A 12,897-nucleotide genomic window follows, 5' to 3' on the forward strand; every position below is an offset into this window, starting at 1 on the left:
CTCTATTTCAGCTGGTCTTGACGGTGAACACAAACCTCAAGGTTGTTTAAAATGGAGTCAAAGAATACGGGAACCTTAATTTCGTATGTAGTTACAGTTATTTGTAATTTGGTCATGTTTTGCAGCTGAGCTCGGTTTGCTTAGCGTTGAGAAGGGAAGGACAGAGGAGGAGATGCAGTTTCCTTGATTGTACATAGCTTAATACATAGACCAGAGGTCTCAAACACATGTTGGTACTGTGGGTTTATTTGTTGATGATTTAGGGGGGATGAACTAAGACAAGCACTCTCCTAAAATTAAACTTTGGACCTGCCTTCAGACATTATTCAATACATTAAAGTTATGGATGATTAAACCAATTTCCCTTAAATTGTTTTGTCCTTAGACAGCTAATACCTATTTAGTTTTGTGGAATGAATCTGATGAATAAGACTTCTGTTTTTTTCCACAAAATTGTAATAATTTTTAGAGGAAAACATTTTTCAAAATATCCCAAAATTTTTGCCGTACTTTATATTAGCAATGAAATAGTGAATGTGAAAGTTGACCTATTCTATTCATTCATTTTATTACCAAGAGACCTATTGATTAATAAGTGCAATACGCAGTCATTTCTTTATATTGTATTTTTCTGGATGTCTCACACTAGTTATGCATGCTCCCATAATTGCTGTTTTTTTCTTTTTTTGCAAGCCTAACCATGTTTAAAATGTTTTAGGAAAACTTTCAGCAACTTATAACTTATATAATTGTATATTCAAAAAGAAGTTCCCTGGATGCATAATTGTGGGTGGCTGCACTTTTGGAATGCTATTTTTAACTCTAAACAAAGAGCAGTGTACAAATTATTATTTCATTGTAGCGCACACAGAATAAAAGTGTGCTGCAACTTTGCTGGCTGCATCCAGCTCTTCCCCCCTTATTCTCAGAAACTAGAATGCAATATTATAAATTAGGATTCATTTATAATTTTGATGCTCCTAATATAAGTCTCTATAACTTCCAATAAACGTTAAGGGGTCTCTTCACATAGATTGACTGAAAATTAAATCGGCACTGCACCATTTTGATTGACATCCCAGTTTGAAACTGCATGGCTGTTCAATATATAAATGGAATGAACAGAAAGGGAAAAGGTGTGACATAATGAATCATGTTTGTAATTTGTGGAAAATGAATTAAACGGCATTTCTCACCCATTCTTCCATTTACTTTAAATAGGGAGACATTTTCATTTTTAAAAAGGGCAGCTTTTGAAAAAGTATTGTATTTGGTAAGTGTTATTTTTTAATTTAAAATGCAGGGATAGATTAAAATAATTGAAATATGTAAGAGAATTTATTTAGCTTCATTTGGCAAACTTTAGTACTTGATATAAGAAAATAAAACCCCAAATGACCAACTTAGCTGTGTGAGAGAAACTAAAACCAAGTAAGAGGGACGTTTGTACGTGAAAAGTAAAGATATTGGAATCCTTAGAGAAAAGGGTTTTATTTGGACACCATATTTCAGTAGATTTGTTCCATTTTTTTCCTCCAGTACAAGTGATCTCCCCCTCAAAAAGAATTGCTAGTCCCTTAGACTAATGTGAACTTTACTGACAATGATCCTTAGTACGATGGCTGTCTTTCTCTTAATATCTGGATATTATTTTTCTTGCTATTGCAAGTGGCACCAACAACACACGTATTGGTAAGGATATTGAGAAGTTCAAGATACTGAAATAATGCATCTGTGTTATGAGTTGAAGGGAAATAAATGTTTTGCTAAGATTATTGCATTCTTTTATATGAGATCAAAAATAGTAAAATTTTGGAAATGCCATATCTAGTTTTTGCAATTATTTATCTGTTACTGGATTTCATTGGCCATTTTGAGGTCCAGTAAGAACAGTTGCAGATCGTATTTCATGGAAGATCAGTAGAAATCTTCGATAATACAACCTCAATATGATCATTTTTCAAGTTTTTTCCTGATATAACTATTTAAAAGCATTTATTGGATGTAACGGGATTGTCTATTGTGGGGGCTGTGCTTATCCCTATCTCCATTAAAAAGAACAATGTCACTATAGTTGAGCTGCTTTTGCTGTATCTGCTCTCCAAGGGGTGACAAATGATTCTGATGTTTGCAGTTTTAGCTATCAACATTCACTTACAGTGTTCAATGCTTAGATTAGAGAATGGAGTTGTAAAAAACACTAATTTAAGTCTGTTGTACCTTACTGTTAGTGGATGGCAGAGTGAGTAGGCTTCCCATTTACTACCTCCAAATGCTAAGTACGAGAAATGTTGCTTTAAAGATACGTTCATGTACATGTTCTAAACAGATGAGGTAGCTGGTGAGCTGTGACAACTGCTTACCATGCAAAACTTGCTCATTTCCCTCACCTGCTCCTCCCCCTTTGTTTCTCCTCCTGCCTTCTGTTTGTTTTGTGTGACGTTTGCATTTTATCATAAACCAAGATTGTAAACTCCTTTGATGTCTGACTTGTCTTTTTACGTCACATCTGTACAGTGCCTGTGACAGTGGGGCCTTGATCCCTGATGGGCAGCCTCCAGGCACCACGAATACAAACAACAAATATAAGAAAATGTTTCTATCCACCTATAGTCTTGTAATTACAACTTGTTCATTTAGATCAGCTTTCCTTTTTGGTATGAAGGTTGAGTCATTCAGAGAAGCTGATGATATGAAAATTTGCATTAATATTTGCCATGAAGAAACAAAGCAATTCCCAGAAAAATCCCAATTTACATTTACAATGAAACTGTAAAACAGTGTTACATTTGTAGTTAGCACACTAGTTCTGCTCCTTTTAAATGATTAGAAACCAGCTGATTAACCGGCACCTAGTGTGTACAGGGTTTAGAAGCTCTTTGTGCTTAGCTACATGGAAACAGAGCTACATCTTTAGGGAAAATTGTCATTTTATAAACTGAATTAGAAAAGTGAATAGTACAGAAATCTGAAGGCTTACTCCTTTTTTCTATAAATATATAAGTAGTATACCAGAAAGTTTTTATTACTAAAATGTGGTAATTTGTTGGCTCACTTAAAATGTTGTATTATTATTTCAAAGCTCAGAGTATGTGAACAAACTACCATAGGCAGAGCTGAAGCCTGCAGAGCTATAGGCTTTTCAATGAGGTTACAGGTGAAGACATATGAAGCTGCCTCACTAAATGTACTGATTTAGACAAGGATCTTTTAAATCGAACTTTTTAGAGTCATTTATTATGGCGATAATTTATTAGGCATGCTTTCAACTTATTTATAAATACATAATGTTTCTGCCTTTCTTGTTACTGCATTGTGCATAATATGCACAAGATTAGTGCTTCACAGTTGGATCTTAAAGCGGCTGAAAAACTAATGTAAACATGAATGCAGATATGAGAATAAATATTATTTTTGAGTATTCAGAAATAAGTAGTTAATCTTCTTGCTCTCCCCCAGCCCTGTCCATATTAGCAGCTCATTGATGTTCTGACTTGAAGTTGTGCAAGTGTAAAAAAAAAAAAAAAAAAAATTCCAACCCATGTCTTAGAAAGCATTGTTTGAGGATGGGGATAAGGAGAGCATAATTTAAATATATACGCTCCACCTTGCATTGTCCCCAAACAATTGTGTGTGTGTGTGTGTGTGTGAATAGGTTCATAGGCAATGAGACAGGCCCCATCGAATAAATAATACGTGATCAGGTAATGTCTCATAATGTATACTCAGAAATGAGCCGTAAAAAAACCTTATTTCACAAGCAACCTTAATTCTTGCATTTCTGAACTGTTGTCTTATAATGGAAAGTATTAAGCAACCTTAACCATAGGCATTGCTGTGAGTGCAACCTATAATTTAGGCATATTTTGTATCCTTTTGCGGATTAGTAATATTTTTGAAGGCTGATACATGATAGAAACATGCAAAAGTGACTATCCAGAGAGAAGATAGATTTATCTTCTTAGGGCAGGTCAGTTTGGAAAACAAAAACTTTAAATTTTGCTTTCATATCTTAGTTAAAAAATGGAGCCTGGACTACGTTGTGGTAAGAAAAATAAATAGATTGGATGTGCATTGCATATGGCTAGGATAGGATTTGTGGTTTGACACTTCAATTGCAAAGCTAATATAGTACTTTAATTTAGAAAAAATAAATGTAAAGTAATTCTTTGTGCTTGCTGAAATTGATTTGCTCTATAGTGGTCTCTTTTTAGTTAAAATTAAAACAAATCATGGAAAGTGGTATAATCCACATAATTTCATTTGGATTTTGGCTTTAGAGTAATAATTATTAATTTTATTTCCCATATATTTAAATAGACCTTCTAAGCTTAAATCATAAATGCAAGAATAGAGTTGATTCTGAATGGATGTTCAACGATTTAGGGGCAAATTTTGAAACATTTACTTATGTTGGTAGTACCTTTCTCCACAGGTAGTCCCACTGAAGTCACTATTTTGTAAATGAGTGACTGCTTGCTGAGTAAGGTACTATCCAGTGTGAGTAAAGGTTTCACAATCTGACCCTCTTTAAAAGTTAACTCTTTCTCTGTATGCTTTGCTCTGCAGCTTTTAATAATATAAAGTAGCTTTGTATCAAAATGTTTGGATCCCATAAAGGTAATAAGACTGGACTATAGTTGGTTATGTCAGATTTTGTGTGTGTAGACAAAATTCCTTTTCTTTAAAACTCCCTCAAACTATTTGTGTTTTCTGCTGTGTCCCATGTTTTGATGAATTGAGAGACATCTGTTGTGATTTTCTTGTGAGTCAATCTAGCTTTCAATTCTCAGCAGATGTTTTCACTTTCCAGACTAGCTAAAATTTTAAAAAGCTGTGAAGTGCCTAAGTCACTTTTGAAAATAGGATATAACTTCCTAAGTCACTTAGGGTATGTCTACACTGCAGTGTACAGCCATGGCAGCTGACTGGGCTAAGGGGCTGTATAATTGCGGGACCCTGCGAGGAGGGCGGATCCCAGAGCCCGGGCTCTAGCCCAAGCATGAGTGTTTACACCACAATTAAATACCTCTTAGCCCAAGTCAGCTGGCAGGGGTCAGTCACAGGTTTTTAATTGCAGTGTAGACATGCCCTTAGGGTATATCTATGCTGCAGTGTAAGCCCGGGCTCAGACTCAGGCTTAAACTCTAGCCCCCCTCCGTCTACACACACATCTCTTGGGCTTGGGCTTGGACCCGGGGTTCTAGAACCCTGTGAGGGTGGAGGTTTCGAGCCTGAGTCAAGGCAGGAGTCAGGTTTCGAGCCCTATCCTTCTGCCGTGTAGAAGCAGCCCCCCTCTGGACTCTGGTTCTTGGAGTCTGCCAAAAGTATCCTACAATGCTGTGGGCTGACTTCCTTGGTCCTCTGTCTACCAAAAATTGCCATTCAACTCCAGGGAAATGGAAACACCCACCTTGCTTTAGTACAGTAACTTGTATGTACATCTTCCATTTTATTCTGACTGCCAAGCTGCAAACTCATGTTAGGAGAACCTTCGGCATTTGTAATAGATACCAACCAGAAAGAAGTTCTTTACAAAGTGTGCTGCGTTGTGGTTGCGGGAGCACAGCCAGATTTTGGCTAATCTCCAGTGCGAGGCCAGCAAAACCATTGACTTTAGTAAGAGTGGCAGGAATGACCACACATGCCAGCAAATAGCGAAGAAGCTGGTGGTATTGGAAATTTACCAGACGGGTGACCAGAGAATGGAATGGATTAAGCAGGGCAAGAGATGGGGAGGCACTAACCCATATGAAAGCTAACGCAGCATTCTGTTGAATCTGTCATGAATTCTGAACCAATCTAGGGAGTTGATATCTGCAAACTTTTCCCATAGTAGGAACCCCAGATAGGTATATACATTTCAGGGAAGGGTGTTTTTTCAGGGCTACCTTGGTGGCTTACCTGCCCACGCCACTCATAGATATGCTGTTCAATCACCATACAGTTAAATATGTTGGTTGCATACATGCCGGTTTCCTACCAGCAGCTTGGAACCCCAAGAACTGTTACATAATCCAAAATGTGCGCTCTCTAGAATGATAGAGAAGGCTTTAGTAGTACAGCGTGGCCACTGACCTCCCGCCAAACTCAATTTTTTGGGGGTGGGGTATGGGAAAAAAGTTGTGATTTTTAACTTGCCAGTCTCTTAGCACTTTTTACTGCAGTTAACCCAGCTGTGTCCAGGGAGCTTCTGTGGTGTGAAGCAGCCCTCTCACCATATATTGAAGTTCAGTTTAAAAAAGTAACATTTTCTGTCCTTGAAATTCCAAAATGGTTTTTTTTCTGTTTTCCTGCACTGAGCTATTTGAGACAATAACCTGTGTCATGTCCTATTCCAGGCCCCTTGACCTTTATAGGCTGCAATATCTCTGCAGCTCACCCATACTGCAGAAGTCTGGCTCACCAGACCTTTGTGGATCATTCCAAGAGGAGACGTTTTCTTGGTGAACTTACGGTTGAACTTCTGGAGAGGGCTAAGAAGCAGGTTGAGTACCAAAGGCAAGGGGACTTGTTGCAAGAGGAAAGAGATTCTGAAAGACCAGCAGAAGGGCTCAGTCTGGCTTCGCAGCTTGAGGATACAGTAGTGACATGGGAGCAGGCACGCTCTTTACAGTTCCTGGAATAGGAAAGATGGTTTAGGGTGGAAGATAGAGCACAAGAAAGAGAACTGTTTGAGTGGCTGCTATCTCTAATGGCTGCAAGAGTGCAGGCTCCTGCTGTGCCAGCACCACAGGCTGCATCCCCTCCGTGGTACCCTGACCAGCATTCCAGGAACAGCTTGGACAACTCCATGGCTGGGTGGCCCATGCAATTGGGCCATCTGAATTGCTGGATGGGGCTAATGTGCCCCATGGAGTCCTCAGATCTGAACCCCTCCCCAGTGGATGCCTCCACTCCCCTAGCCTGGTGCCAAGTGCAAGGCAAACATGGAAGAAAGGGAAAGGAGAGGGGGGATAGGGGACAGGCAATAGTTGGGGTGAGGTTGTCTTGTACATAATTGAACTGTTTGCACTTCTTTATGCACTTTGTTCTCGGTTACTTTTAAAGCTTTTGGTGGTGTTGGTGTTTTAGTATGCTAGTAGCAGCTGGCCTTCCAGGCAGTGGTTTAATATTGCACTTTTCCAATACATGTGTAAAAAAAATTAAGATTTTATTTGATAAAGAAATTTTATTTTCATCACTGCAACACATCATATAATGTGTATTTCAAATAATAAAGGTGAACACATGATCAGGGACAACTTGGAGGATAGTATGCAAAAATCCATGTTGTAATTCAGCTATAAAAAAGCATCCCTGACTTCTGTAGCCCAGGTGCATCCAGCTGTGGCAGATATACTTTCTGGCTGAGTGTACTGATTCAGCTGCCCCGCATTGTTACAGTCCATTCAGGGGGAACTAGCTCTCCTCTGGTTCCACAAAGATTGTGAAGAGCACAGTAAGCCACGGTAATGCAGACACCATTGATGGCACTGGAATGTAAATGGGTCTGTAAACGTCGCCAGTGGGATTTCAATCTGCCAAACACACATTCAGCTACCATTGTACACTTGTTGAGAATGTAATTAAACCTTCTTTTGCCAGAGACTCTGAAATTAAAGTAAAGTTTCATAAGCCAAGGCAAAATGGAATATGTGGGGTCACCCAGAGTAACAGTGGGGAAGGTAACTCTGTATATAACAGTGCCATGTGGTGGGAATAGAGTCCCAGCCTGTCAATGAATGAAGACTCCAGGTAGTTGAAAAACCCTGGCATTGTGAACTTTTCCAGTGCAGCCCTTATTGACATTCATAAATAGGCTTTTGTGGGCCATGAGGGCCTACATAACTGTGGAGTAGTTTCCTTTGTGGTTTATGTACTCGTGCTCCTTGAGGAGAGCAAACTGGGGGCACATAAGTCCCATCAATGGGCTTGATGCAGTTAGGAAACCCCATTCTCTCAAAGCCACCCATTACTTCTGGAATATCTTTTATGCACGCCACTTTGGGATAAACCACACATCTGATTGCCTCAGAAACTTCCACCACCACTTTACCCACAGTCAACTTTCCAGCTCTAAACTGTTGGCAACAGACCTGTAGCAGTCTGGGTAGCCAGCTTCCAGATGGTTATAGCAACCCACTTCTGGACTGGCATGGCTGCCTTCATGTGTTTCTTTACACTGGACGGTCAGGGTAAGTTGCTCATAAAGCTCCAGAAATATGACTGTCTTCATGCGAAAGTGCTGGACCTCATGCTGGTAATCCAGGTTTGCATGGTGATGTGGTCCCAACGTTCTGTGCTTGTAGCCCTGCTTCAGAAGCACCAGACTATATAGGAGTCAACAATGGTTATACTGAGTGTCAGAAGCAGTATCAGCCAGTTTGAGTCTGTCATGTCTGTGTTATCGTCATCCTGCTCCATTATTAGATCTGTCACATGCCTTTGGTGGGTCAGAAAATGCTACCGAACTGTCTGCCAGAATTTCATGGAAATTCAGCTGCCCGTGTCCTGAAACAGGAGTGAGAGCCCAAGCAATAAAAAAAAGTTCTTGAAATGTCCTCCATGTTACTGACTCCAGTTGCTGGAACCGTCCAGACGAAAATGATTACTCGGCAGAATGTGTTGGCAGGGTTTTTAAACTTCCTGTAATGTGTGGGTGGATAGTCAAGTTTTCCCACGTTGCACCACAAAGAAAGGGCTAGAGCAGCCAGATTTCAGGAGGCCGCTAGGAAGTCTGGGATACAACTGGGTCTGTATACTGTAGTGTGGATGCTGGAACCCCGGGTTTGGGCACTGGTTAAAAAATTCTTAACCTATCCTTGGCAATCAGTGTAGATGCTCAAGCTCTGAGTTCTCAAGTCCAGGGGCTGCTGACTTGAGTTCCACTAATCCTGGTGTTACATTGCAGTGTAGACATACCCTTAGGTGCTTCTGAAAATTTTTGCCTGAGGTGAATTTATGTGGGTCCCCGAATCTGCCACCACCTTCTGCCAAGTTTGTTACTGATAATTTTCTCACTCTGAATCTGATGGTTTCATAAATAAAAATCCAAACATCATTAGTGTAATTGCCATTTTATGTGTCCATTTAATAAGTTTTTATTGTGCAGTATGGTATATCTAGAATAATGATGTGACTGGTCGTCTTCAAATCTAGCATTTCTCAATTTTGTTAGGATGCAGAAGGAATTTATTGCATGTAGTTTAGTAATTCTGCACAGCATTGTAAAATTCCACCCTAAAAACTTGATGTGATGTCATTGGATTTTTTGACTCATATTTGTCCTTTCCGTTTTTCCCCCAAGAGAATTTTCAATTAGTTAAAAAATACAGACATTCCAGTGTCATGAAGAAGGCGGGGATTGAGTTATGGAACAAGTAAAGTTGGTTTTAAAAGGGACTTACTCTGTACTAATTAAATTTTTTTTTTTTTTTTTTTTTAGTTTTGGTCAAGAAAGTGAGAGACTCTTGATTAGTTTATTTCTGGTAACCTGATGTGCCCTAAAGTCTCCCTCAGAAACTAGGGAAAGAGGAGTTATCTTGTCAAGGCAGATCTCCTTTGTCAGAATGTTCAACTGAGAGGTTGAGTGAAGTAAAGATAGTAAGCTATAACAGTTTGGCTTGTTTGTGTACATATATTGAAAATATTAACTTATTTTAAGGTGTCGTACGTGGCAGTGTCAGAAGACAGCAGCTGCAGTGAAGTAGACTGCATTGTTAAAATTAGAGTTACGGCCTCATGCAGACTGATTTACAATACTAAACAAGGTATACTAGTGCATACTGCAGGTGTCAAGTTATACCACTTCTCAAAAGATCACTTAAGTTGATGAAACATAAGTACATAAGTGCTTTGCTGAATTGGGGCCATAGTACTTATGACCTTTTAATCTGAAATGATAAAAGGATGCATAGTTCATTTATATTTTCTTCCCTTCTCAGATGAACTTCGGCAAGCTATTGTGGCCATGATGAACAGAAAGGATGAGCTCGAAGAACAGAACAGGTAACTTTCTATTTCTACACTGGATGCCATGTATAATTTCATCATAATTATGTTTTTGTCACTTAGCTCCTTTACATGTAGGAAAAATTGCTATTAAAGCAGTTATCTTCTGCTTGGTGCTTGTATTCCTTTTGTGCAACTTGACTAGCAAAATGCTGCAGTGCTTCTATAACCTAATATAAGGTGGCTGTGTAACTGTTATCTACTCAGAGTAGTTATCAATGGTTCACTGTGAAGCTGGAAGAGCTTATTGAATGGTGTCCTGCAGGGATCTGTCCTGGGTCTAGTTCTATTCAATAATTTCATAAATGATTTGGAAAAATGGCATGACGCATACACTTATAAAGTTTGTGGTTGATACCGAGCTGAGTTGCAAACACTTTGAAGGACAGGATTGGAATTCAAAATGATCTTGACAAACTGGAAAAGTGGTGTGAAATTAATAGCATAAAAATCAATGAGGACAAATGCAATGTACTGTACTTAGGAAGGAATAATCTAATGCACAAATACAAAATGGGAAATGATTGCCTCAGAAAAAGAACTGCAGAAAAAGATCTGGGGGTTATAGTGGATCACAAAGTAAATATGAGTAGGCCGTGTAATACTGTTGCAAAAACGAACATCATTCTGGTATGTATTAGCAGCAGTTTTGTAAGCAAGACACGAGAACTAATTCTTTCTTTCTACTCAGCACTGATAAGGCCTTAACTGGAGTACTGTGTCCAGTTATGGACACCACACTTTGGGAAAGATGTGGGCAAATTGGAGAAAGTCCAGAGGAGAGCAACAAAAATGACTAAAGATCTAGAAAACATGACCTACAAGGAAAGATTTAAAAAAATGGGGTTGTTTAGTCTGGAGAGGAGAAGACTGGGGGACATAAGTCTTCAACCTTCAAGTAAAGGTTATTATAAAGAGGAGGGTGGTAAATTGTTCTTCATACCCACTGAGGACAGGGCAAGAAAGAATTATCTTAAATTGCAGCAAGGGAGATTTAGGTTAGACATTGGAAAAACCTTCCTAACTGTTAGGGTAGTTATGCACTGGACCAAATTACCTAGGGAGGTTGTGGAATCTCCATCATTGGAGGATTTTAAGAACAAGTTTGACAAACACCTGTAGGGGATAGTTTAATCTAGATAATTCCTAGTCCTGTCTCAGTTCAGGAGACTGGATGAAATGACTTTATCAAGGTACTTTCCAGTCCTACAGTCTATGATTTCTATGATTTACAAGCAAACAAACTTTCATTAGAATTAAAATTGCATGGAACTGAGTGAGGTGAGAATTTTTGTTAAACTATATTTTTACAAAGACTAAATCTATGGTCAAAATAATATTTTAAGATCTCAGGATACTTTTCATAAGAGAACAGGTTTGCCCTAGTACCTTGGGTCAGAATGTCTCCTCTTTTCTCAGTTACGCAGAATCTTGTATGTCGGTTAGCTGCCACACCAGAAGTAGAAACCACACTAGATATAAATATATTATGCTAGAATTGTGTGAATGTATAGTTTGTAAATCTTTTTCTATTTCTTTTGGATGAAAAATGCTGTATAATTTAAAATTAAACTTTTAAAAAATATTTTAAATAACAAAATGAAATAGAGAAGCAAACACCTTCCTTATCTCGGCTATGTACTTACTCAGTCTAATTGGAACACCATAAATAAAAACATAGAAAGAAGGTGTTGTCTTTTCTCCAGGTGGATTGTTTGAGACACATACTACAGTCATACAGATTTCAGTTTACACCTTCAAGTGGCTTTTTTTAATATCCTGCCTTTTTATTGTTTAAAGTGTGACTTAATTATTTGTAACTTATTCTTATTGTGGTTTAAAAATGTAGGGACTGCTGATGAACCGCATCCATTTCTCCCCCGCTGCCAGTGATTGTGGGTTGAGCCCCACCCAGCTTTATATATACAGCACTTTAAATTGCAGGGGATTTGCCTGGTTATAACAGATGGAGCTCCCTTTTTCCAGATCTCTGCGAAACCTGCTTGATGGAGAGATGGAACATTCTGCACTACTCAGGCAAGAAATTGAAAACTTGAGAAGGAAAGTAGCAGATCACGAGGAGCGACATGCAGCAAAGATCCAAGCCTTGGCAAGGTAGGGAGGTAAAACAATCACTGAAAGCAAGTAGCTAATTGGCTAAAGTTTGGAATAAATATATTTAGCGTTCTTTAGAAAAGACCTAAATAGGTGAATTGCATATGGAAAGACTTCATTTGGTGGTAAGGAGAGGAAGGGGTGCACAAATACGCAGGAGTAGGTGATCTATATACTTCATAATCTGTTCTATGAAGTGCATAAACACATCATTTTAAACCATTCTGTGCTTAAATTGTGTGGTAAGTATCAGAGAGAAATGTAATTTTCGCTACCAAACTTCATTCTTTGTATTTTTTTGTTCTGTGTAAACATATCGTTGCACATATTTTCATTGGGAAGATTTTTTTTTTTTAATTTTTTATTTACTAGAGGAAAAAACAACCTTGGATGTGAGGACAGTAAAATGCTGACAGTTATCTCCCCCACTGATTTCCAAGGTTGACTTGGCTGATATGGCTGGGTAGACAGATGTCCTGCTCCACGTTTGTTCCTCCCAAAGCTGTAGACTTGGTCAAAACCAATAACTTTCCTTAGTAATAATGTTCTACAGTCAAGGATCTGAGAGAATACAAGGAAGACTCTTCTGGGTAAGAGTCAGTAGAAATGTATCTGCTTTTTAAGGGAATAGAAGAAAAATTTACTATCTTCAAAGTAAGATAGTTCCTTTCACTCTTCTTGTCCCACCAACTTTCAGTTTACTAACTGGTAACCAAATGGCTTTGCCTACTTCTGTACTTACTGAACAGAAAAGACTATATTATGTATTGAAAATAGCATAATTTAAGA

The 12,897-nt window shown here is 38.6% G+C and overlaps 1 protein-coding gene across 1 annotated transcript in view; it reads left to right on the forward strand.

Moving 5' to 3' along the window:
• SNX29 (sorting nexin 29) overlaps nucleotides 1–12,897 on the forward strand; it is a 441,491-nt gene that overhangs the window by 79,473 nt on the left and 349,121 nt on the right. Inside the window, exons 12-13 of the mRNA XM_074965421.1 lie at nucleotides 9,927–9,990; nucleotides 11,980–12,108. Coding sequence (XP_074821522.1) covers nucleotides 9,927–9,990; nucleotides 11,980–12,108 — 193 coding nt within the window. The remainder of the gene's footprint in view (nucleotides 1–9,926; nucleotides 9,991–11,979; nucleotides 12,109–12,897) is intronic.

This window comes from Natator depressus, chromosome 10, assembly GCF_965152275.1.
Source record: "Natator depressus isolate rNatDep1 chromosome 10, rNatDep2.hap1, whole genome shotgun sequence".
NCBI classification, from domain to species: domain Eukaryota; kingdom Metazoa; phylum Chordata; order Testudines; family Cheloniidae; genus Natator; species Natator depressus.